The 26810-nt window shown below is 42.5% G+C and overlaps 1 protein-coding gene across 1 annotated transcript in view; it reads right to left on the bottom strand.

Annotated features, from left to right (window-relative positions):
- Positions 1 to 1535: 1535 nt before the first annotated feature.
- Positions 1536 to 26810, bottom strand: part of LIX1 (limb and CNS expressed 1) — a 48332-nt gene continuing 23057 nt past the window's right edge. Inside the window, exons 3-6 of the mRNA XM_008535832.2 lie at positions 16729 to 16869; positions 14211 to 14306; positions 6362 to 6439; positions 1536 to 4526 (exon numbers count right to left, since the gene is read on the bottom strand). Coding sequence (XP_008534054.2) covers positions 4239 to 4526; positions 6362 to 6439; positions 14211 to 14306; positions 16729 to 16869 — 603 coding nt within the window. The 3' untranslated portion in view covers positions 1536 to 4238. The remainder of the gene's footprint in view (positions 4527 to 6361; positions 6440 to 14210; positions 14307 to 16728; positions 16870 to 26810) is intronic.

Below are 26810 nucleotides of genomic sequence, written 5' to 3'. Positions count from 1 at the left end.
AACAACTCAGGAAGACACTTCCGCTCGCCTTTCCCACAACCGACTTTGCTCCAAGGAAGAAAGTGCTATCAGGGTTTAGTCAGCTTTAAAGAGGTGACTGTAACCATGAGCTAATAGAGATTTCCATGGTTTCTGGTAAAGAGATTAAAAGTAATTCCAGATTTTGGACTGAAAGTGATAAAAGAGCAGGAGCCGCTCTTTCAGGAGAGAGAAGGCAGCCATATCTCTCTGCTTCTCTGCTTCTCTGCTTCTCTCCGGCTTCCAGGAGGGGCAGAGAGGCGACCTCCCCCTCTCTCCTTAATTCCTTCTCTGTTCTCCCCCAAGAGGCTGGTTATGGCAGAAGGACCAGGGCTATGCTGCCTAGTAAAGAATGTGTTAGGTAGCTTTAGGCCAAAAGAGCTCAAATTTATGTGTGATCAGAAACACCTGGTCAAGTGGTAAGTGATCCAGACCTTCTCCTGGAATTCGGTCAGCAGGTCTGGGTGTGGCCCGGGAATGTGTATTTTTAAATGAGTACCCCAGGTGATTCTGGCACGGAGTTCACGTATCATATTTGAGGAAGAAAGCCTGGGCCCAGAGGCAGAATCTGGCTCCCTTGCTAAGATAAATGTGTGTGTGTGTGTGTGTGTGTGTCTGTGTGTGTGCGCGCGCACTTGCCCTGCTTTAGTCCTGGGCTCTAGGAGAGCCTCTTGGCCAAGCCAAAGGATTTGCTCCTTCACACCTAGCTCAGAAGAGCTCAACATTCGAATTTGAGGTCAAGGCCAAGCAGAGTAACAGCTCCTACCAGTTAGGCCATACACCTCTGAGGCAGAATTTCCTGGGCAGAGCAGTGGTTGTTGCACTTTGGGACTACCTGGGGAACTTTAAAAGATACTGATACTTGGCCCCACTTCCAGAGAATCTGATTTCATTGGTCTGGGTACAGTCTGGGCATTTAGGATTTTTAAAGCTTCTTGGGTATTTCTAATATGCAGCCAAAGTTGAGAAACACGGTGGTAGGGAAAATGATTTTCATTTTCCTGGAGCCCCAGATAAAAGCAATCCTAATAGTTGCTTTTGAACACGATGGACACCATAGAAGAAATCTTATAGTTGCATTTCTGCAAGGCAAAACAAAAAAAAAATATTAACAATATATGAAAGAGAATATCTTGAACAGTGTTTACTTGTAAACATAGTCAAGGATAATGCAAATACTCTTAGTCTGGCTTCTTTTGTCCTTTGGCAAGAAAGAAAGGGATGGCCTGATATAACTTAGAATTCTCTAAAGCACTTCAAAGGTGAATGCTCAAGTACAACAATTCTTCTGTCTTCAAAAGCTTTCCTAAAGAAACAGGAAAGTGTTAAGTCTTTCTGCTTTCTTTCTCTTTTTCCTGAGACCAAGCGGATCAGATTCACAGTTGAGGTAAGTACAGCATTTCAGGAATATCAATAGTTTCATTCCTTTCCTCTTCTAGAAATAGGTGAATGAATTTAATAGCAATCATATCAGTGGACTATAGGTTTTGAACAAATGGACAACCGAATTCCGATCATTAGAGGAACGATGACTTTATTAAATCTGTAATATTCTGATATGTTCACACAAGTTTAGTGACTTGTTTGCTTTAAGCTGTTTTTTCATAACAATCTGGTGTATTTGGATTTTGAGAAAATTAAACTATCTTTTGTCAAAATACAGTGCTATTCTGTATTTAAGGATGATGAGATTTATCTTAAATAGGCTACGTGGGGCTATGTCTGAGCTAGGTTGGATCCTTGCTGAAAAGCTTGAGACTGTAACTATGTGCTCAAAATTAAGAGTTCCAACTGGGGGTCCTCGTACAGAGCAATCCATAGTCTTTGGGGAGACCACGTACTCTGAAACTATTTTGAATGTGTATGCTGCATTCTATTTTCCTAGGAGAAGATCCATAGCTTTTATCAGGCTCTCAAAGGGTTTATAACCACAAAAGGTTAACATCCAGAGCTCCATATATTTAAACAGAGAATTCTCCACTCTAGTCCCCTTCAACACAGTATGTTATTGAAAACAAGATATAGAAAAGGAAAAATAATAATAATCTACTTTGCTCTTCAACCCTGCTCTTCTCTGGGCCAGGATTATAGATGTTTATATGATGTACTGACAGCCATTATGTCTTAGCTGAAAGAGATTTGCTATAAATGAGCATCAAAGGGACCAACAGTGGTAAAGATTCTGACTTTAGTGTTTTTTGCTGTAGCTTTCACAATTCCAAGAAGAGCAGGCAGTTTTGACCAGCTGGGAAAAACTGATAGTGGCCAAGGGGGAACCTCGGCTTTTAATTTACAGAATGGGTACAGTTTTCTAATTGTAGGGCAGAGAGTGAATTTAATATTTTTCTAGCTGATTCCTGTTCCTGCATCTAATTAGATGGTGTCAGCTTGCGGTGGTCATTGTCAAAGGCTGCAAATGCAGTAAAGCTGTACCTACCTTTAATCACACTGGACATGAGAATTGTGGCTTTTTTGAAGTGATAAAGGATAGTGACTTTATGAAAAAATTACTTTAAATAGTTTTCTTAATTTTAAAATTTATTCAACTTACATGTATTGATTCTAATTCCTTTTCAGGAATGTAAGAGAATAAAGTTTTCTTCTAGGTGACGTTTAGCCTCATTATGGGGAGGAAGGTGATTTTTGTTAAAACAATATTTTTAAATAAAATTTATCTAATATTATATAATGTTACCTTTTCAAGACATTAGAGTAGGGCAGATATGTAGCTAAATTTTCCCCTGATATGAGAAATATGATGCATGAAGTTAATTTTTTATTATCAAGGCTAATTCCAAATTATAAGTAGTTTTCATAGGGATTTAAGGAGTGACAATTACCTTTGAACCTATTTAGATATGAGGCTAAACTATAATGTTTTTGTAAACTTTGATTAATTATAATGGTTTTTGCTTTCAGGAAAGTTAGTCTGCATTTGCCTAAACAAGAAGAAAAAGAAACCTTATTTAAAATTGAGAAAACTGTTTTCTTTAATTTGAATTATTGGACTAAGTGTAGGATAATCCTTTTCATGTTATAGATATGGAAATACCTGCAAGCATTGAAAATTGACACTACTGCCATTCTTAAATTTGAGTGAACAGGAACCATCTAAAAATTGGTTTGTATTTGCTTTTTGTTTTCTAACCAGTTAATTGATCCAAGCCATTTTCAAAGAGAGATGGCAATATCTTATCTCATCTTTAAAGAAGATTCTGGTAATTTAAACTTTAAAGTGACACCACATTTGAGCTACTGGTGGCCCATGTTCTTGAACAATAACAAAGACAGCTAAAGATCCCTTCTCTCTCATGCATGAGAAATGAATCAAATGCAAGCACTGTTAAATGCTATCGATTTCTCAAAATGTTTTAACCCTTAAATTGCCAGTAATTTCCCCCTTACAGATGTATGACAGCAGGGGCAAAAATAAAAACAAATCAAGTTATCTATTTGCAAATTAAAAATGAACATGACTGATCACAAGATTCCAAACATAGGATATTAATTCTTTGTAACAGTATGAGTGAGGATACTATTCTAGATGACATTTATCCCCATCTAGAAGAGCATGGATTTTTAAAAATTATTATTACAATGGCATTTTAAGCCACATTAAATTTATCTAGCATTTTCATATTATTACCCCTTTAAGATCTTTGATAGTGGGGTGTCCAGATAAAATTTTCACTATAGTTTTGGGTCATACCTAGTAGAGGGTAAGCTATCTCTAAGCTTACAAAGTTTAGGAATAAACTCTGACTTTTGGATATTTTAAAAACAATCTGTATTGTTTATTCAATCCCAAGTGTTTTAAAAAATTGCTATCATGCTACTTTTGGCAGTCCTGGCTCATGTTTTTCTAGGGGATGCTACACCTGCCAGTTCTTTGAAACAACTATATAATCTAGCCAGGCACATGTCAACTGGGCTTTAGGCTGGAGCCACACCTGGAAAATATTTTTCAATAATCCTGTCTCTGTCCTTTCAGTCTCAAGTGGAACCATTGAGAGCATGATAGGAAAATTGCATTGAGTGGGATGTTGGGTCCTGTATGGTTCTACTACTCTCAGATGCTGTGAATAGAGGGGTGGGAGGATTAGAACAGCCTTCAGCTAGTAGCTATCAGTGCTAAAGCCTCCGATGACCTCCTTCAGTGAGCTTCCTAATGTTAGAGTCCAGCCTCTGCCAACCTCGGGGGCAGCTGGGACCAGGCCTTGCTAGTGATAGCCACAAAGGGCCGTGAGGCTCAGCTGATCATCACTGGGTAAGGAAGTGTCAGACTCGCTGTAGATCTGAGTCAGGGCTAAACTCAGGATTTCTTTCTTTTCTTTGTAAAACCGTAGTTCTTGTCCTGCTTTCCTGGCTTCCTCCAACTCCCTCAGGGCCATTCGTAGTTCTTGAGAGAGAATTCCTGGCGATTCCCGCTCCTTCATGATCCAGTCCAGGGCCATGTGGCTGCGCATCTTTTCATCTAGGGAATACTGGGAATAGTAGGAGATGACTTCCTGGGAACCAAGAAACAAAGTCCAGAGTGTCAGTCAAGGGCAGCAAAGGCGTCTGTGCTCATGGCCTTTCAACGCCTCATTTCCTTTGCCTCCATTCTCCACCCCCCAACAATGTGCATGGGGATTTTACCAACAACCAAACCTCTCTGATGTTCACAAACTGAAGCCAACTCCTATGACATACTTCTTAAAGAAAATGAAGGGCTAAGCTGGTTCACCAAACGATGGTTGAGTCAAAACAGTACCACCAGGAATGACTCAATAATGTTCACAAAGCAGAGCTCTGACCTCACTAGAAAATGTCTTCTAGAAAAATGCATTCCTCTAACAATTACTCTGAACATTACCTCACTTATTCATTGAACTCTTCTGCCCAGCCTTATCTCCTTTGGCAAGACAGAGATGGAAACAGCCGTATGGAAGGATTTGGGCAGAAGTGGGTTTGATCACACCCATTGCAGAAAGTAGGAAGCTGGGAGTCAAGGGTACCTCAGGGCAAGACGCAGAAACCAAGACAGTCAACTTCCCAACTGTTGTGTTGTTAACATAAGCAAAATCACAGTCCAAATGGCTCACAGAAACTACAGAAAGAACTTTAAAAATGTATTATGGAAGGTAGTGATTACCATTTTTGATATCATTATAGTACCTTCATGGTACATTGTCTTTTACTTCTGCAAACAATTAAAAATTAGTCACTACCTGTCAATTTTCATGTGAAAAATTTGCCAATACACTATAACGTCACGTATAGGTTTAACGGACACGCTTTAAGACGATCATGTGGAATGGATGCATTGCTTACTTTTATTTTCAAGAACATATGGTATTTATTTATGACCTTAACAAATTAAAAACAATCATGGAAAAGTGTTTATAACCAACCCAGCATATTTCAAAGGCCTTTTATAAAATCAAAGGAAAAGAAAAAAAATAGCCAAAGCCATTGTCAGCTACTCATTTCTCTTCCGTCTCCGACATTTTGAAAGCCAGACTTTCTCAGCAAAGAACAACTTAAAATTCCTGGGTCTGCAATGCACGGAAGACTCGAACGTCCACCTCATCTGTCTGACTAGTAGAGGCTTTGTTCCTCATGCAAATCCCCGTTAGCAAATACTTGAAAATACACCACCATCTTTCAGAGTCTCACTGGGTAAAGGAAGGATAAATTGTGAGGGGTAGTAGGCGAAAACCATTAGCTACACAGGAGAGGGTTTCCCTTCGCCACTAAACAGGGAGAGAGGTGCTTCTCATAGATAACAAAGAAACAGCGAGACACTGTCTCTGAAAAGTAAAGCCGAAACTTCCAAACCGAAAAATCGGGGTGATTGAATGCCAGCTTGCCCACCTTTATGTCATTTCTGTTGTCCGTTGGGCACTTTTGGTGCAGGTGAGAAGAATCCCCCCACCACAACCAACTGCACCCTCACCTCAGTGAGGAGGGTCAGAAGCAATGCATGCCCAGTTTCTTTCTGCATTGGAGCGCGGGAAAGGCCACAAATTCTGAGCAGGCAGGGCAGGTGCAGAGAGCAGAGTCAGCATTTGCCTTAGAAACGAAGTCTGTCTTAGTGATGCCTCCCTTCTGGCATTCAGTACAGGGAGTATCTAAACCAGTCCTACGTGCAGCCAGCATTCTTCGTAGTGTGCATACTGCTCAGGCCTCGACTCAACTGGACCGTTACACACATTTTTTCATGTATCCTTTGTTCTGATTCAGTAAGCATGATACCAAATTTAAACAGAGAAAAATCCAATGAAGGAAATCTCCTAGGATGGTGATGAGGCATCCGCTCAGTCCATACAACACAAACCCATTCTTGATTGGGAAATCTCACCTGTCGGGAACACTTGGTTTCACGAAGGGCTTTCAGGCTCCCGTTCCAGTGCAGTAGTTGGAAAATGGTCATCAGCTCCTACAAAACCCAAATGCCTGTCATTCGTCTCAAAGCAGAAACGTGAAAGAGCATCAGTGAGGGCCGAGCAGGGCATAACTCTGATCCCCCAATATATCAGAGGAATAGAATATACCACATTGTCAGAGCACTTTGAGACTCTTCTAAGGCCAGAGCCCCCAGGCTTCTGGAACATTCTTCCTTCTCTCCCCTGCTATGTCCATACTTGCACAATAAAATGACTAACTAATTGACAAATATATTTCAACACTAAAAACACAGGTGCTTTAACAATTCTACACCCAACAAGTAATCTAAATATACCAGCACATCTGAAAATAATGTTTAGGCAAGGTTATTCATTGTATCATTTTTTGAAATTGCTCAAGACTGGGAATATTTTAAACGCTCACTTTTTAAGGAATGCTTAAATAAAGTCTGATACTGAAGAGCAGCAGAATACTACACCACAAAATATGACTGTAGAAGTTCTGGACATGCCACTTCCAAATATGCCACTTGGGGATATTGATTATTTTGAGCTGTAGGTACTTGAAAAAAACAAATGCAGAGAGAGGCTTTCTCTGAACTCCCCTTTATCTGCCTAAAGCAGACCCTCCAAAAGGAACTCAATTGTCCTAAATCCCCTCCTGAGGAATTTCATCACCCAGGGAAGATTGACTCTCATCACAGGAGAGGAGACTAGAAGTCCACACCAAACCCGGACACACTTGTCCCAAACTGTCACACCTCCCATCTGTTCTTCTAAGGACTCTCTCATCTAAAAATCATTTACCCTCCCCTAAGAGGCCTACAGCCTCCCTCCCCTTTCCCGATTAAGATGGCATTTAATCCTGAATTCTAAGCCACGTCTGGAGTTACTCATTTTCCTCTGGGTATCTCTCATGTATACATGAAGTATCCATGTCAGTAAACTTCTGTTTTTCCCTTGTTAATCTGTCTTTTATCACAGGGGCCTCAGCTAAGAACTCGGAAGGGTAGCGGGAAAATTATTTTTCCTCCCCTACAACACATTCCCACTACAGAATGCTTTGCAGCCAGAAAGAAAGGACGGAGGGCTCTCTAGGTTCTACTAGAAAGAATCTCTAAGATGTGTTGTTAAAAGAAAATGAAAGCAAGGTGCACAACAGTGTATGCTGTGTGTTACTATTAGATTATAAAAGGAGAGATCTCTATAAATATTTGCTTGCAAATGCATAGGAGAGTTCTGGAAAGAAAAAAAGAATCCATAAGGTTAGTTGCCTCTGGGGACAGAAAAGGAAAGCCTCGGGGCAAGAGTGGGAGGGAGACCTTCCTCTGACAGTCTTTTGAACCTTTTGGGTTTTGAATATGTGACAATATTACATATTAAAGAAAACAATTTAAATTAAAAAAATTAAGCCAAAAGGTAAATATATAAATATAAAACATGGGACAAACTACAAAAAATGTAAAGTACTCCTAAATTTATAAATTCAGTTAAGAAAATGTCTTAAAATGTGGAGAATAAGGTTGAAATGACATTAAAACCCACCCATAGCCTCCCTGTCCAATGGTCAGGGCTGGGCACAGCCTTAAGCCTTTCCATCAGCTCCAACCTTCCTCGCGTGATCACAAGAGCATGCTCAAGTGTGCAGACACACTGAAGATTTAATTTTCCTACTATAATTAGAACTAGCAGTCTTCAACTGACGTTAGCTGCCTTTCTTTTTATTTTCTTTGTTGTTGAGGGAGACATCTATTGTGGATTAATAGCAAAAACCACAACTATATAATTATCAGAAAATAACTCAATACAACTAAGGAACTTCCTGGTCATGAAGCTGGTTATGAAAACATTTAGACAAATGTCCTACTACCTATTCAAAAAAGCTGACTTTTATTAACTGTCTTTACTCTGCTTGCTCAGGAAAAAGTTTTCATTATGAAAATCAGAAGACACAAAGTCACCCTGAGATTTCAGACATCTTAAAATTATTAGGTAAATTTTAAAGCTATGAGATTATCAGAAGAACAAATAGGGTTCTTCTCATGTCTAAAATTGCCATTAGAATGTAATGGTTTTCTTTTTTTCAGTTTGGGATCCACTTTGAGATTTTGTCTGTGTTCTACTGCACAGTAAGTGCCCTGAGAGCCCACAGGGACCTCAGTAAATGCAAAACCATTGGTTTCCATTAATTAAAATGGATATCAGCTGAATTACTCCTGCTGCCCCAAATGGAGACCCCCACCAACTGCCAAGCGTCCTGGGTCCAGTGCCCAGGGAAGCAGCCCCTCTCATGCCCTCTCTCCTCCACTTCTTGACTGCTCCCCCCTCATTTTCACTCTGTCACATCTCTATGCTAATTTGGAAAAGTGGGAGTGGTTTGTTCTATAACAAATGGTCTCTCACCACTGTGCTTCTCATCAGCGCAACCACAGTGGCCTAGGAAGGTAAATTTGTGCTACCCTTCTCACTATACCCTCAAACCTACTCAATGAACACTTTGCAGCCATAGAAATAAATAGAAACACTCTTTATATCCTGATATGAAACAGTCTCTATGATGTTAGGGCCAATACTTACAAATAAGACATTTCTTTTCATTTCGTGTTTTATCTTAAGACTCCACTTGAATTTTGTATACTATTGTATATGCCCATTTTTTACTTTTTTTTTTTTTGCTGAGGAAGATTCATCCTGAGCTAACATCTGCTGCCAATCTTCCTCTTTTTGCTTGAGGAGGATTCACTCTGAGCTAACATCTGTGCTAGTCTTCCTCTATTTTGTATGTGGGTCACCACCACAGCGTGGCCACCAAAGAGTATTGTCCCTCCACACCCGGGAACTGAACCCAGGCTGCTGAAGTGGAGCGTGCTGAACTTAACCACTAAGCCATGGGGCCAGCCCCATGCTGATTTTTTAAAGACAGAAAATAAATATGATCCCCACTCCCACCTGGTCCTCACTCCCCCCAATCTTCATGCAAACTCAGAGAGACATACTGAATTTATTGTGTGGCTGCCAAATTCTTCTTGTCATTGTCCTTGTGTCCTTGTGGTCCAGTTTGAGAAACAGCCTATTGCTAACAGGGCTCTCAATTCCATCCTCTAACGCCTTAGTAGCACTGTCTTCTTCCTCCAAGGTCTGGGCTCTCGTTTTAACTCCAACCCCCTCTTCCAGATGAAGTGCTGTCCTTCCACCCAGCAATCGCTCTAAGACTGTAGGACTCACAATTACGCTGTGAACAGAATAGAAACCTTTCTCATCTCATCTCATCTCATCTCATGTAAGTTTCATCTCTCTGTAACTGAATCTCTCAAAAACATCCCCAAAGAGACTGGAACCGTTTTGGCCTGTAGGAGGAGGGTCATCTTCCTCCCTCCTCTGATTTGTCCAACTTTCTATTCCATCACCAAGTAGTGTTTTTCTCTAAAGTAACACAATTGCCTCTTCCCCAGTGTTGCTTTTGTTCCTAAAATCTCCTAGGGAAGACGACCTTTCTGCCTTCTTACATTATGTCCCGATCTAGTTCTTGCTTTCCTCTCAAGAGAGATTGATCTTGCCATCATTATGTAAAGTGCATGGAAATATTTTCACCTTCTTCCTGTCCCACTTTATTTCCGTTCATAAGAACAAATTCCCTATCTTCAGATCTTCCTGAAGCTGAGTAAACCCTTGGCTCTGCCCCCGGAACTCCTGTATGGTTCTCGCAGATTCCACTGGAAATCCTTGTGTTGGAGACTGGACTTCTGAGAGGATTCGCTTCCTAGTTTCACCATGATTCCTCGCGGCCTGGTCTTTACAGTCCTGTTTTCTCCTTGTTGAAGGCCTGTCACTTTAAGGCAGTCTAGGGAGCTCTCTGTCCTGCTCTCACGGAAGTCCTTGTGCTGTGCTGTTCTCTGGGCTGGTCTCAAAGCCTGGGGAGTCTGGCTGGGCTGACAGAAAAACAAGAAGCTGGCCTTGTAGGTTGGGCCAGGACTAGGGTGAGATAGGTGAGGCAAGATTTAAGTGAATCACACAAGTTCAGGGTCTTTTATTTAAAATTCTGTCTTTATTTAAAATTTCAGTATTTTGATCGTCATGAATTTTTGCACATTAGAGTTTTAAAAATATTGCATTATAATATTGTTTGTCTTGATTACTGAGTTTTTGGAGCTCCTTTAAACGTTGTGCCTGAAGCGACCCCCTAACTCTGCTCACCCTGGTCTGGGCCCTTCTCGTGGGTCTGTCTCAGGATGAGGTGGCTGCGTGAGCGTGTGACCTGTGCAGTCACACAGCGCCCATGCTGCGTTTAATGCTCCCCTGTCTTGAAATCTTTAGTAATTTTTGAACAACAGGCCCTGCATTTTCACTTTGCACCCAATTTTGTGGCCAGTCCCGATCAGCAAAGTCAATTTAAAATTGAATGGAGAATTGAGGGAGCCCTGTGCTTGCTTTCTCTTCAGGAAAAAGAGCAGTTGTAGCTTTTCTTCTACAGCTTCCTTGGTTCATTTTGTCATTCATTCAATTTAAACTAACAACTGGGCTCTCTCAGGGCTTCCTGGTGTTGCCTCCGATTAGAAACAATGTTTGGCCTTTCAGCTACTTTGTGGGGAGAAAATGCGTACTGCTTCTCTCTGGAACTCTGTCTGGGAGACTGGCTTGGTTCTGTGATTCATCAGAAATAAGAAAAACAAACACTGTAAACGGAGAACTTGAAAAACAGGTGGGCACCATCTCCCCACCCAAGAGAATGGATTTAAGAGGAAATTTGTTTATGGGACGAGATTTTAAAAGGCGACCTGGAGAATTTAGCAAAGATGTAAATAAACAACTCTTTCTTGGATTGCATTAGGCTTCAGAATAAATATATTAACCAGCTTCAGTCAAAGTCTGCCTCAAATCTGACCTTGACAAGACCCAGTGGCTGGTGCCGTCGCCGTCCCTCCCCCAAACATCGGGCAGTTTTCTGCATGGCACCCGAGCTCGCCTCCCACGAAGTGAAGGTAAGCAGAGGGCGATCACATTTCCTCTGAGCACTGCCTCCTCGCTGGCCCCCCTTGAAAGCCTGCGGGCAGTCAGGAGACACCAGCCTTGTTTTCATATGGAACAGTCATCCATAGCTAGATGCAGACACACATCTATTACCCACCAGGGGTACTGAATTGCTGTGTCGGCTGCAAACAGCCCAGGTGTGTGGTCAATTCCCATTATGTGCAAAAACAGCCTGATGCATTTAACCCAGGCCACCGAGGAATGTGCCCAGACCCAGCAGGCAACCTAGAGCTGGCGGAAGGAAAAGGGATGTGCTCCACGGCCCTCCTCCTGGGTTGCCAGCATCCCTACTGCGGGGAAGGAGTTTGGAGTTTTCCTGCCCTCACATCTTCCTCTTCCTTTGTCCACCATCCTGCACTCAGCCTCCTGTATGAGAATTTATGAAGCATTTCCACGGTATGATGCAGATTATTATTTCACATATTTAAATACCTTACTACATAGACCACACAGAAAACACAGCCCTTAGCAAGGCAATTAATGCACCACCCAAAGGTGGTTGAGTACAGCCTTTCATAGGACTTGAATGGAATTTTAAGAATTTAAAAAAAGAGTCTTGTCCTCCTCATCTTTGGCAGACTAACCCAACTGCATTCAAAGATCATTTTTAATTTTCTGAAAATAGCTACTAAATCACATACGAGCTACTACGTGTACAGCGGCTGGCAACATTCATTCTATAGTAAATGAAGTACGATATTCTCTGGTTAGGGTTGAGAGGGGAGGGGTTAAAATATATATGAGGCTCTTCCCTGGAATAATCACTGTGCGAGATGCTTTATGAATGTCGTATTATGGTCCCACAAAAGTCCTACAGCATGGGCATTCTGAATCTTATTTTACAGATGGGAAAACAGAGTCTCCGAATGGCTACAGTCACAGGGGGCAGTTGGTAGAGCAGGCTCCACACTCAGGTCTGGATGAATTTTAAGAGTTTGTGTTCTTTCTCTCACGTCGTGCTCTTCCCGTTTGTTTATTTTCCCTGACTTTAGAGAATGAATAAATAAATACAGGACCTTTACACTTCCACTCTTTTCTTCTACAGCAATAGCCCTGAAGCATTTAGTGGGGGGTAGCCACCCCGTCCTCATCTGAACCCTTAGGTTAGATACAGTTGTCCACGGAACCCAGCCGGTAGCTTCTGGCATTTCCAGTAAAGCACCCCTTCTTCAGAAATATAGATCATCACAGTTGTGAACCTTCAGTGAGCATTTACCACATGCCAGGAACTGTTTTGGACTCTTTCTATGTTGTCCCATCTAATCCTCACAACGGCACTGTGAGGTGGCGCCACTACTATTCTTCTTCCTGGCTTACAGACAAATGAGGAAACGGATTGAGAGGTGAGGAGCAGAGCCCTGCTGGCCAGCCCGCTCCAAAGGCTGAGCCGAGGCCGCCCCGTCCTCTCCCGGGGGGAGGTGTTAAGGGTACCTGGTCTCTTCCAAACCGAGACCAGCAACATCAAGGGTCAGCGAGACCCCGGCTGCTTACGGAGAAAACAGATGACCCAGATCTTCCCAGGACAGGGCGAAGAAAGAGTGTTTTTGCTTCAAACAAGGGGTTGATGAGAAAAAGTATTGATTTTTAAAAATGGGCAGGAGAGACATATCCACCTAAGAAGTGGCTATGCCTCTGTAGTCAGGAAAAGAGTCTGAAAGTCACCAAGGAAGGTATTTGAAAGCTGGTGGCTTCAGGCCTCGGCTGTAACACTGTTGTAAATTATACCATGATGAACATGTTTGTCCATAAAACGTTATGTCTCTGATTGCTTCTTGGAATCTAACTCTCTAATCTCTGGTTACTTCTGGGAATCTAACCTAAAAAAATTGAAATACTAGGGGTAAAGACTCCTCATTCTAACACTGCATACTGATTCCTACTATCATTGCATGTATGTGGATATTCAACTGCATCCCATTTAGTTTTTTCAGAGGGCACACATTTCATGCCCAATCACTACTGAATTTTCATCTGTCTGGCCCAATATAGAATAATAGCGGGGGGTGTGAGCTCAGAAATCAGTCTGCTGGGTCTGAACCATGGCTCCACCATTTGCTAAGCTACATGGCACACTTCCTTCAATGATGACATGGGGATCATAAATACTCATCTGTTTATTGTGAGGGTTAAGTTATGCAAATATTTGCTAAATGCTTAGCACAGGGCAAGAGAAAGTAAGCACTCGGTAAGGACCAGCTATTATCATTCTTATTGTTATTAATACAATTATTTGATTTGCGAATAATAGGTAATATAGTTCCTCAGCTGTACTATTGCTTGTCAGCAGCAGATGGAAAAGGGCTCACAGCTTGCTAAATTTTTGGTGTTAGTTAACGATAGGAGGTGGCAGGTCTTATTTAACAGAAATACCAGAACTGAGGGGGCATTGTTTAAGATATGTTGCAGGCACCTTCATCTATGACTTCTGAAAATTAAGAACCAAATGGTCACAATCAGCACTTCCAATGGTTTGATTTGGTTTAAGGGGGAATTTTGTACTGAGAAGCTGGTGAAATGTTACAGGGTCCTAAGACAGTGGCGTTTCCCACCTGCTTCTTAGACTCTTTTCCTTCCCTTAAGAAAGCAATGACTGTGACTTGTGTTTGTTTAGCCTAAGAGAGAGCTACGTGCTGGATTCTAAGAGGGTTAAATTAAAATGACCAAAACAAAAAAAAGAGTGGCTTATCGGGACAGGAGATGCTCGTGATAAGAGTGGCATACTCCTGGGCTCCTGGATTGTGAAGCAAAATAAACAAATGACAGGAAGCCGGGTACCTGAAATTCCAGCATGGTCTTCCCCATGTTCGACTCCAGCATGTAGTGATAGGCCCCGATGCTGGTGCTGGGGTCGTCTGCGTCGTCCAGTGTGCCCTTGGGAAGGAAGCAAAAAAGGAAAGTATTACGGATTTTTCCTCCTCTTCTTTGAGTGTTCCTGAATTGATCCTGTGCCCCACAGAGAGCCTTCTGTTGTGCTAACCCTTCGGGTGTGCATTCTACAATGGAGTCTCCAGCTGATTTGGAGTAAAATCCTTAAGCTCACCATGACTCGGAGTGAAGAGGATTTTGTAATCAATCTGAATCTAGCTTTTGATTAGAATGTTAACTGATTCTGTACTTGCTAAAAGAAGAATTATCCCAAAGCAGAGATTCTTGTTTTTGTTAGTCGTGGCATTAGTGTTTGAGTGGTTGCCCTCGGAGGCTCCCTTCGTTTGTTACTGAAATCTTGAAACGGCCTACCTTGCTCCGTCTGATTCCAGTGATAACCAGGCAAGATTATGTAACTGACGGAAAGAATTCCCTGGTGGTATGGAGCATTCATATTTTACTACCATGACTCTTAATGGGAGCTTTTCATCGTATGCTGGTGTTCGGCCTGGAGACATGGATCGTGGTTTATATTTTTTCACTTCTGGACCACTCAGTCTTTAGGAAACAAGGTGGGTGGGTGCTGGGTAGAAATGAAATTCCTGTTCAAGTTGGTTAGGGGGGACAGCAGTAAAAAAGCTAACGCGAGCTCTGGAATGGCACTGGGGCCTGCCCTGCAATATCCCACGGCCTTGGATTCCTGGGAAGGTGGGCAATGTCTTCGTGAGACTGCACAAACAACTGCCAGCATCAGATAGCAGCAAATTTATGGCTTTTGAATGCAATAACATTAACACACTGCTGCTGAAATATTTATGTTGGCTTTTTAAATATCCCAGAGGAAATCCATCCAGAAGCCTGCAAACCATATATATTCTCTTTCCTTAGAAATTTCCATGAAGAAATGATAAATTACATTTACACAGAGGGTCCCTCCCTGCTCCTGAGTAAATTCCACACATATAAATCAGGCATCATTTTCCTAACTTCTCTTCCTCAAAGGCACTTGAAATTTACAGGGGAAGAAAAGAAAGGCTTCCTTTCATCCTCAGAGCAGATACAGAACAGGCCTCCTTGCCGTCTCCCTGCCAGGTCAACCACTCTGTCCGTTGCCCCTTTCCTTATCTCTCCTCTGGGTGATAAGAGCGTTTATGAGGGGAAAAGGGGCAAAAAGGCCACTGCTAGTGTGATAATGTCTCTTTCATTATCAGCAGTTTTTCCAGAGTGACAGACCCTTTCTCGTCGGATTAAGGGACTCAGAGAATGAAAACCTCAGATGGGGTTTATCCTTGCTAAGAGTGAAGCCAGGAGATGGCTAATCTCTTTGGTAATTCAAAGTTCCTGCCCTTGGCCTACACACCAGGGAGACACCTGCCACAGTGAGGACCCAAGGCTTCCTCCAGGGTTTATAGTTAGGAGGTAACAAGGATCAGGAGGTCTAGATAATTCACGGGGCACATCATCTACTTCTGGATTGCTGAGAAAACGTCAACCTAAATTTCTAAGCCATAGTTTTTTGTTCTTAAAGCACTTTGCATTTAATTACGTCCATTACAGAAATTTTCAAAGCTCTCTGAAAGAAGTAGTTGATACTAAGCATGACAATTCTAAAAGCTAACAAATACTGAGCATATGGCTTTTCCCATATCTAAGCAGTCAGTTTTTCCTTAAAAATACAGATTGCAGGACCCCATGCTGGCTGGGAAATTGGCACTTTTCTTTGTTTTTGTTTTTGTTTTTTTTTTTAAGTGAGGAAGATTGGCCCTGAGCTGACATCTATTGTCAATCTTCCTCTTTTTGCTTGAGGAAGATTGCCTCTGAGCAATTGCAACATCCGTGGCAATCCTCCTCCGTTTTGTATGTGGGATGCCACCACAGCATGGCCTGAGGAGTGGTGCATGGGTCTGTGCCTGGGATTTGAACCTGGGAACCCTGGGCCACAGAAGTGGAGTGTGGGAACTCAACCACCATGCCACTGGGCTGGCCCCTGGGGAATTGGCATTTTTAATGAACACTTCAGATAATTTTTGGGATTAGTCAAGTCCGGGAGAAAATGAATGATTTTATCTCTAAATTAAAGCTGTGTTCAATTTCATGTGTTCTCAAGCCCTAAAAGAAACAATGTTCCTCAAACAGTAAACATTCAAATGAACAAATCAAGGGGGATCAAATTATCCACCTTGATTTAAAGCTTGGTTAACTGTGATCCAGGGAGGCTAAGAATATTACTGAGATGTGGAATAGAGAGCCAGCTCCAATTTTGTGATTTCTACCCCGAGTGTTCTTTTTCTGAAAATTAACGATTTAATGAGTAGAAATTAAACTTGCAAAATTCTTTAAAAATTTGCTCATTTTAGCACCTCCCAAGATTCCAATGCTTCAGTCCTCTCAGTGCAGCCAGCTCCTCCCTTCCCTGCTGGGTACTCACGCTGGTGGAGGCAACCGCTTCCTGCACACTCTCCATTATGAATTCCTTGGTGATCCTGCGAGAGGGCAGCTCATTGAAGAGGGAGTTGATTAGGGCCACTTTCGCTGCATCCCGTCTGGCCTCAGCTCTACTTAAGCAGCACTTGAGAAGGGATGGAGAAAAGGAGTCATTAAAGGATTCAGCATCTTACCATTTCCTCCCTGCCTCAGTGGGTCTCTGGATATTTCTATTCATGCATTTGCTGTCTGCACCTATTCTCATACCCACTGCTAATCCGCTGAAGATCATGCAGATTTTCTTGCAGCCCTAGAGCCCACGCAAATGTCCTGGTTGGTCTTCCAATGCTTTGTGTCTTATTTCAGTCATTGAATATCTACTATGCACCAGAGGCTTTGTGTTCTCTGTTAATAAATAATAATAAAAGTAATCATAGCTACTGTTGTGTGCTAGGTGATTGCATTCCTTATCAGAGTCCTCAAATCCTTATTTCAGAGAACAAAAAATGTAAGGAAAGACGGAAAATGGGAGATACTTTTAACACAATAATTAAGAACCCAGGCTCTGGAGTCAGACTGCTTGGCTTCAGACCCCAGCTCTGGCACTTACAGCTGAAAGACCTTGGGCAAGTTAGTCTTTCTGTGCCTCAATTTCCTCCTCTGTTAATAGGAATCCTAGGACTGTGGGTAGGCTCAATTAGGTAATAGACAAGAAGCACTGCGAAAACCTGGCACACGGTAACACTCTACGAGAACATCTCAGTCTTATACTTTTTTACCTCCAGGTTAGGACAAGGGTGCTGCTGTCAAAATCTATTGTTTTCCCTTTTCCAGCATTTATCCCCCTTCCTCTAATAAAAGTCCCCTGATTTTCTTGAGGACCACCCTTTCCAACTGCTCTCAGTCCACGCAGCTTGCATGGGACACGCTTCATTTGGCCTTCCTGAAGTTAAGGGCCATAGGCAGCCTATGATCAGTAACTCATAAAAAGCATTTCATTTCTCCCAAATGTAATATTGCTCTCCATCCTTCTAGCCTGGCTTTCCCGTGGCTCACACGGGTCTGCTCAGGGTATCCTGATTCTTTCCCATCTCTTTTCTCATGAACTACAGTGTTCTTATTCAAGTTCTGACTTGGTATGGACCCTGGGGGTCCAGATGGAGGGATGAAGCCCTATGCGAACCGCACTGGCCCTGGAACCACACCTATTGGAGGAACCCTGGGTGTGATGGCCTCTCTCCCATAGGCTCCTGGCAACTGTCTCGGGTCCTAGACTCTGCTCTAGGACTCCAAGTGGGAAAGAAACCCCACAAAGAGAAGACCAGGCCAGTGGCCAGGCACCCCTGGCTCTGCCACTCAGTGTCTGAGACCTGGGCTCCCTGAACTTTGGGGCTTGTTTCCTCACTGGACAGATGGGGAGGCCAGGCTCTCTGAGCTCCATGGCTCCTATGACCTAAGATGCATGGTTCTCAGAATCAGTAGTGCTTGGTGACCGATGTGAAAGAACAGGGCAAGTACCAAAGATCCCACTGCATCTTGCAGTTTCATTTTGCCTCAAGGGCTTGGTAGCACCACTGGGAAAAAGCCAAACCCGTTCAGTTTACTTTCAGCATATCGTTGCCCCTACCTCATCTGTGCCATGCTCGCCATGCCTGCACGGATCCAGGAACATCCCAGATTCGTGCTCTGTATCCTCCAGAGGCTGGCCTCTTGGCTCCATCTCCGTCTGCACAAACCAAGGCTGAGCCCCCTAAGGTCAGGCCCCCCAGCCCCCTCTCACTTTCCCCCTGAGACCTCCCTCCTAGAACAGCTGTGACTGCTATTGTGATGATCCTGGACTTGACCACAGATTACTTCTTCCTGCCCCTCTCCCAACCTCCAGGCCTGGGAAGGGCCCCTTGAATACTTCTTGAGCATCCTCCAGACTCCCACGGTCAGCTCTTGGATGTCCTCGCACATGGTTAATACGTGGATAAAATAATGACGAGACTTTTGAAATGGTAGGGACATAACAGCATGGAGGATGGAAAAAACATATGTCTGGAACCTACCAAAACAGAACAATTAAAGGCAGCTATTTTCACTTACAGCACAAAGAGATTTCCCACATCGCCTTTAAATGAAGAATGGAGCTGAAGTTCTAAAATCTATGTGAAAAGTAGTCTGGAGTTTTTCTCCTGAGTGTGGAAGGACTAGCAAGAAGGCTTTGGGGTAGCTTCTCACAGCAAAGCCATTCCAAGTTTAGACCTTTCCCAAGGTCTCGGGCATCTGTAGTAAACCAAGGGGCCTGGGCGTATAGGTTGGCTTTGCATTATGGACTTGGCTGGGAATTTACAGGACACTGAATTCTTAGTCAGCAGTCTTTTCCTGAAGCTTGGGTGCCACCTCTTCCAGGAAGCTTTCCCTGACCACTCCCAAGGCCACGCTGGGAGGGCCACTGTCCACGAGAGGCACTTGCCACATTACCGTGTAATTGTCTACTAGTGCTCTGCCCCCTAACCCCAGACTGTGAGCAACCTAAGGGCAGAGTCTGTGACTCAGTCATCTTTGTGTCTCTGCACCTGCAGCATAGTTTGTGGAAAGAATACTAGAACACAGCTTAGGAATTTCCAACACAAGTCACTAAAGCACCTGATAAGATGCTCAAGAAATTCTCTTAAAGAAGAGAATTAAGGATATACACTTATTATTTTTAAAAAGTCCCACTTTAATATACCCTGTATCGCAGGCATAACTCAGTAATATAAAAATATATTAATACATGAATTTCAAAGGGATAATTGGCCTTCCAGTTCAGTTACTCTGAGACTACCATTTTGCCTCTGTGTAGGATACGTTTATTATTCTTTGGAAAATCACTTCCCCATTAAAAAGCAAAGTTTTTGCAAATATTACCCGACTTCTGTAGGAGTGGCTCATTTTAATAGGAATTTGCTTCATGAAATCTATAATCGTGCCATTGGGGGTTTAGAATTTAGAGAATTAGATTCAGATCTGGGCACTCTTAAGAAACTTTATATAACTTTCTATCTAAATAATAGCAATTTAAACCATCTTTCACAGAGAGAGACCTCGTAAACACTGCTTAGATAAAAGAAGCTATCTATTTTAAATAAGACCAGCTAAGTACTAGATCAAAGGCGCCACGTACATTTACAACCAAATGGCACCGCTTCTGAGATCAAAGTGCCGGGGGGCTGAGGGAACAGCAAGAGCCTTTCCCCAGAAGGCAGGAAAAGGGACCGTGGAGACTTAACCAATATCGAGATTTTAGAGCAGACACATGTCTTTACTTATTTTATTGTTTCAGTGTACAGAATCTTCGGATAAAATGGGGGAGAAAGTGTACCAATTAATAAGTACATAAAATAAAATAAATTCTGAGCCATCAAAGGGCTTTTCTTGCCCTTGTTCTTTGCATTTCTGAAAGACAAGTACTTCAAAATGTCTATAATGTTAACCAGCCACCTTTTTCTAAATTTTGGAGCTACAAATCCAAGCCAGTAAAAGCTGCATATTTTTCTTTAGGGATTTCTTAATGGGCCCTCTCAAACTATAAGGACCGGTGCTTGGGCAAGAAATTTAGCCAAAAGCAATCTACTTGGCAAATCGAAATCAGAGTGTGATTCTGCTGTAAGAACAGGCGCTGTTAGAATTACCATCAAACAGTGGGAAACTCTGCAAGAAAATAAAATATGGTAAGTGACAGGACGTTTTATTGATGTGTCCAAACTGGTCGTCAAAGACATCAGTTGGGGAGTGAATGAAGTATGATGTTATTTCAAAGCAACTTCCTGCTAGAATTAGACTTCCCAGGTTGTATGGTTTATTCTCGCTGTTTTTCAGCCAGACCCCAATCATAAATACAGATTTGTAAACCGTGCCTTATCCGCCAACCATTCTTCCTTGTTAATACAGAGAGACAACTTTTGTCCTTTGCACTTTGTGAAAGTGCAGGGCCGGAATATTTAATAGTCGAGATTTTACTAAAGTCAGCTGTGGATTTCCTAGGCATGTGGAGCCACATGCTTTTCAAGTGGCTAGCAGACCCCACTCAGACATTTATCTTGATGCTCAGATGCCTTTCATTTGCTGGTAGATTATAAACCACTATAATCATTTCAAAGCCTCCTGACTCTAATCTAAAATTAAAGCAAAAAAATAAGTGCGTCTGTGGCACTGCTCAGGAAAACTACTTAAAGACAGTGGTGGCCAGCCTCTGCCTTAGCCCCCAGGGCCCTCTGCCCCCTGGCATTTACACCCTTGTGCAGTCCTCTCCCACACGGCACCACGGTTTGTCTGTGTAGCCAACAGAATATGGCAGAAGTCATGAAATGTCACTTTCGCTGTTAGGTTATAAAGACACCGTGGCTTCCATCTTGGTCACACATGTTTTCTCTCTTGGATCACTTGCTCCAGGAAAAGTCAGCTGCCATCTTGTGAACAGTCCTACAGAAAGGCACACGGTAAGGAACTAAGGCCTGACAACAGCCACCTGAGTGACACTGGAAGCTGATCCTCCAGCCCGGATCAAGCCTTCAGAGGATGGCAGCTCTGCTGACAGCTTGACTGCAGCCCCTGGGAGACCCTAAGCCAGAATGACCCAGCTAAGCTGCTTCCAAATTTCTGACCCTCAGAAACAGTGTGAGACAATGAGTATAAGTTTTGAGGCAATTTGTTACGCAGCCATTGATAACTAATACAAAGGCTTTGCTCATCTCTGGTAATTAGGAACTCTCTCAGTCACCTTTGAGGGAGAGCTCAATAATAGTAACCTCCATTGCTGACACTATATGCTGGGCACTGAGCTCAGCACTTTATGTTTACTGGCACATGTAGTCATTACCACAATCCTATGAGGTTGGTTTTGTTGTTATCCTTATTTTGTAGATAAGAAAACAGGTTACATATCCCAAGGTCCAATAACCTAAAAAGTGGCCAAACAAGATCCAACCCCGGGTCTGGCTGACTTGAGAGCCCAGGGTTTTGACCACTACGCTATTCTGCTTGTCACAGAAATGGTCACTCACCTAGAATAGAGACAACACATACTTTGGCTAAAGTTTCACAGCATTTCCTCAAATCAGTACAGTACATCAGCCAAAGCTCCAACCTTAATACTCCATGGGTCCTTCTGACACAAGACTCTAAGAGAATCTCCTCCCATGGCCACGTGACAAACTCAACTTCATTTAGAAGAGAAGGCCATGGAGGAAGCAGTACACTGTGGCAAGAAACTGTGCTCAGTGAGGAGGGGAACGTGCTGACAGATGTCTCAACATCCACGTCCTTCCTATTGTCCTTTCAATGCTTTCCTCTACCTGGACTGTGGGAGAAGGAAAATGGAGAGAGAAAGGCCAGCTTTCGCTAGACCAGAAGATCAAATGTCACTCCCCGTAGAAAGTTTCTTGTGCTGGCTGGAAGTGACTCCTTGATTAAGAACGGGGCCAAGAGAATTTGAGATTTCACCACATAAGCTTGTCTGACAATTTTAAGAAGTGTTTGGTAACTCTTCAAGAGCAAAAGTCATTTAAATTAAACTCCCCAGCTCCAATGGATAAGAAATTCTCCCAAGACCAGCTCATTCTGGCCTTGTATTTTATTTTGGATGTTAAATTACCAATAAGCTGCTAGGAACACACAGGGTACACTATGAAGATCATCACTAAGGCTAGGCCAGGAGTCCAAAGCAATAGTTCAAACACTTTAGTGTTGGGGCTGACCCAGGGGTGCAGTGGTTAAGTGCGCACATTCTGCTTCAGTGGCCTGGGGTTCACCGGTTCGAATCCCAGGTGCGGACACGGCACCACTTGGCATGCCATGCTGTGGTAGGCGTCCCACATATAAAGTAGAGAAAGATGGGCACGGATGTTAGCTCAGGGCCAGTCTTCCTCAGCAAAAAGAGGAGGATTGGCAGCAGTTAGCTCAGGGCTAATCTTCTTAAAAAACAAAACAAAACAAAACAACAACAAAAAAAACGTTTAGTGTTCATAGTAAGAACACCTGGGAAACTTGCTAAATATGCACACTCCCAGGCCCCAATCTGACCTACTGAGTTTTGTCAGATGGATTGCGATGAGGGGTCTGCATTTTAACAAGTTTTTCAGGTCACTCTGAGGCAGGCAGATCCAGGACTATCCTTAGAGGAATGTTGCTCTAGGTTCTGTCCTTTCTGTGTCTCATTACTAATTGGCAAGGGCAGAACCAGGTTTTGTGGGGCCTGAAGCTTGCACAATTGGGGAGATCTTGTTTAAGAAAAACAATATGAAATTCCAAATAAGAAAAATTGGCATTATGATTTAGAAGGAGCCTATGTGGAAGCTTCATAGGCTTCATGGTTGAAAAGGAAAACTCTCTCCTCTACTATACTACAACATTCTACACTTCCATACTCTGGTCACCAAATTTATGGGGTTTTCCCCCCACACCAACTAATTCTCTGATACCAGCTGGCTGTCCTACAATTTAACTCAATTCTGAAACTGTCTACTTGAAGGTAGCACCAGATCTCAGAGATTAATGACTCTGTCTTATAAACTGGTCCCACTTCAGATGCTAATTGCAAGGCCAAGTTATTACTTATATTTCTGACCAACCAGCTGCAAATGAGAGGCCCCCATAACCCCCTCCTTTGATTCCATCATTTGCTAGAATGGCTCACAGCACTCAGGTGAACAGTTTACTTACTAGATTGCTCGTTTCTTATAAAAGGATACAACTCAGGAACAGCCAGAGGAAGAGATGCACATGGCAAGGTATGCGGGAAGAGGCTCAGGGCTTCCATGCCTTCTCTGGGTGCACCACCCTCCCAGCACTTCCAAATATATGCCAACCTAGAAGCTCCCCAAATGCCACCATTTAGGATTTTTAAGGAGGCTTCATAACTTAGACATGATTGATTAAATCTTTGACCATTGGTGATTAAGTCAATCTTCAGCCCCTCTCCCCTCCCAGGAGATCAGACGCTGGGGCTGAACCTCCTAATCACATGCTTCATTCCCCTGGCAGCAGCCGCCATCTTTAGGGGCCTTCTGAAAGTCAACTCATTAACATAAACTCAGGTGTGGTAAAAAGGCGTTTTTATGAATTAAAAAATACCCTTATCACTCTTCTCACTTATGGAATTCCCAGGTTTTCAGGAGCTCTGTGCTAGGAACGAAGGTGAAGACCCAATATATATTTCTTATTATAAATCACAGTATCACAATGGCAAATCCCCTTCTGCTAACAACAAAAATGCTAATTTCTCACTAGAGAAATTGCTTCTACCCAAGAGGCAAGGAAAGCAGCGTTCAGGTCGAAACAATAATCCTTTAGGATAATTTTTCTAAAACCAGGCCCATAGGAAGACTATAAGCACTACGGACCTAACTAAGTGAGGTTTCAATTTTCCTTTTTTGCTCAGCAGTTTTTATTTCTTCTGTGATGGTTTTCTAAAGTGTCACACTATGTGATGGAAGATTAATCAACCAAGATTAATTTCTGGGCCAGTAGGCTGTCCCAAAATAAAATAGTGGCTAGCCAATTTTTTAGGATATACGTAAGTTCCTAACTTAATTGAAATAAAATTGTGGTAGTCATGCACCTGTTATAAAAACAGAAATGCCTAATAAGAAACTAGTTTTATTGTTAATTCTTTATTAAATACTTAAAAATTATTGATAAGTATGTTATTGTTCATAGGAACACCTTCTAGCCAGGTTGACATAATTTATACTCTGAACGGTTACCTCCCTGGAAGCCCTCATTTGATTAATAATTTTTTTCTCATGATTTATTTTAGAAAATAGGTAGGATACGTGTGTTGAATAGCTGTTTCTGAATCCCAAAATTTTTCTGTACAGACATCCCAACTACAGTGCCTTCTTTAGGAAAGCGTATGGAAAGACATCGATATAACTAACTTCTCTCCATATTAAACGTCAGACTTAAGAATTTTTCATATTTGTATTTTAAAGACATCCAAGAAGAAAAAGGTCTGCACATCCAAAATGTATAAAACCAAAGTAGGCATACTTTACTCAGGGTGTACCACTGGTAGCCAAGGACTTGAAAAGGAGTCTGTGAGGAGCACGGTTTTTGAATAAGAACAGCAATGTGAGAGCACATGTGATAGACTGGATCTACATGCACGCTCAAAGCTGAAGGTGCTGTCCCCCCTGGGGTCAAGGGCAGGTCAGTGTTATTTAGGTGGCATTCGATCAATAGCACATCGTACCCAAGGGGATCTCCCAAGCTGGGATGGTGCAGGTGGCAAAATCAAATAAACCGACTCTGTGAGAAGTGAGAATTCTTGCTCAAATCCTTTCGGCTGTCAAGTCTGTCATTCAAGTGGTTGGAACATTTTGCTTTTGTGCCTCAGAGTCCAAGTCTCAGGCAGTGACTTGCAGAGTTTATGTGTTTGGCCTGCCAGCTCTGGTCAGTGTCACCAACACCTCAGTTTCATCCTGACAGCAAGCCCTCAGCACAAAGAATGCCATAAACCAGGCCCTGCTGCTAATTGTCCCCCTTTCAGGTCTTTAAGACCTCGACTGCCCTGTTCTAAGCATGAACATTTGCATGTGTTCCAATTTATCTAATTGTGGATATATTAGCATTTTTCCCCCTTCCAGATGGTGATGTGAAAGAGGGCAACCGTTGAAACTCAGTCACCCAAGTTAATATCGTGTCTCTTTCTCCGTAGGTCAGGCTGGCTGCAAATTCGTTGGGAACAATTTGGAGCTCTGTGTGCACTGGGAATGGGGGGTCTTTGCTAGGTATGGGGGAGGGGACTGGTCTGGGAGTCCAATTTTCAGAGAAAACTCACCAGTTCCTGTCAACTGAAAGAAACGTTTTATGCACATGGTGGGTCAGAATGTTATTTTTCTAATACAAACCACCTGGCCTCCTCCTCGTTTACCTCTGCTGCAAATGTTATTCTACACACATCCCCAGACCAAGGTCCCTGGTAACTATTACAAAACCATGTTGTGTTTTGCTGCTTCAGGTTTTTTTCTTTTCCCTTTTTAATTTTTTTCTTTTTGTTTTTTCAAGTTAAGGTGAAGACAAGATGAATTGATCAGGGCTCAAAGTTTGGGTTTATTTTTATAGTTGCTTTGATGTGAAAGGACTTGGGTCTGATTGCACTGAGAGGGATGGAGGGGAAAGGTGCAGCCAGCTTTTCTTCCTCGCTCGGCAACTGGTGAGACAGTGAGCATCTTCCTGAAGTTTGTCAACGAGGGGCTGGCAGAATCCTGCGGAGATGGCCTCAAGTCTTCCTTGACCAGGGAGCTTTTTCCCAAGCATTGCCCTCACTGCACTCTGCTGTTCTATTTGGAGGTCAAGCATCTCTATTCACTTTGCAGGATAAGAAAAGACACAGATTAAAGTTAGGGAAGGGGCCTGGGAATAAATAAAAGCTCTCATTAAAACAATATGCACTCTCAGTTTCATGGGCAAGTCATTAAAGTTGGATCATTAGCTGACATACGACTGTCAAATAGGAAGGGGTTATAACTGACCTTCCTATCTTTGGGTCTCATTAGTTGCAAAACAAGATGCTTTCCTGTGGAGATTTCTACCAGGAAATACTTCCTTTAGAAGTTAAGTTACGTTGCATAGTGTGTTGTGCATCTGGGTCAAGGTAGACAACTCTAGAGACAGAAGAGGTCACGGCTGATTTCAAATTGAAATATTTGGCATTAAAACCGCATTAGTGCAGGGCAATAGTCTTGATTTTATGGCAGGAACTTTATCTCTCTTTGGGGCATGGAATGTTAGGGCTAGGCCTTATTTAACGCTCAGCAAAAAGAGAGCATTACCATTCCATTTAGTCAAGTCAAGAATTAATCACATTTTCTTTTAGTTCTTCTCTCCTGGGAAAAATTAATTTTATAAACATAGTTTATTGTGATTTAAATATACTTTTAATTCCCTGAACTTTGAGAGGAATCATTCAATGCCTGAAAGTATGAAACCTGTGTTTTATATCTGATAATCCAGATGAAGAGTGCTTACTGTCTTAGGTAACTAAAACAAAACAAAATTAAACACCCTTACCCTTCTTTTGGGCAGTATGCGCTTTGCAAAAGTAGTTTTTCTAGATAT

This window comes from Equus przewalskii, chromosome 13, assembly GCF_037783145.1.
Source record: "Equus przewalskii isolate Varuska chromosome 13, EquPr2, whole genome shotgun sequence".
Classification (NCBI taxonomy): Eukaryota; Metazoa; Chordata; class Mammalia; order Perissodactyla; family Equidae; genus Equus; species Equus przewalskii.
Note: the sequence above shows the minus strand (reverse complement) of the source record. Positions and strands in the feature narration are given on the sequence as shown.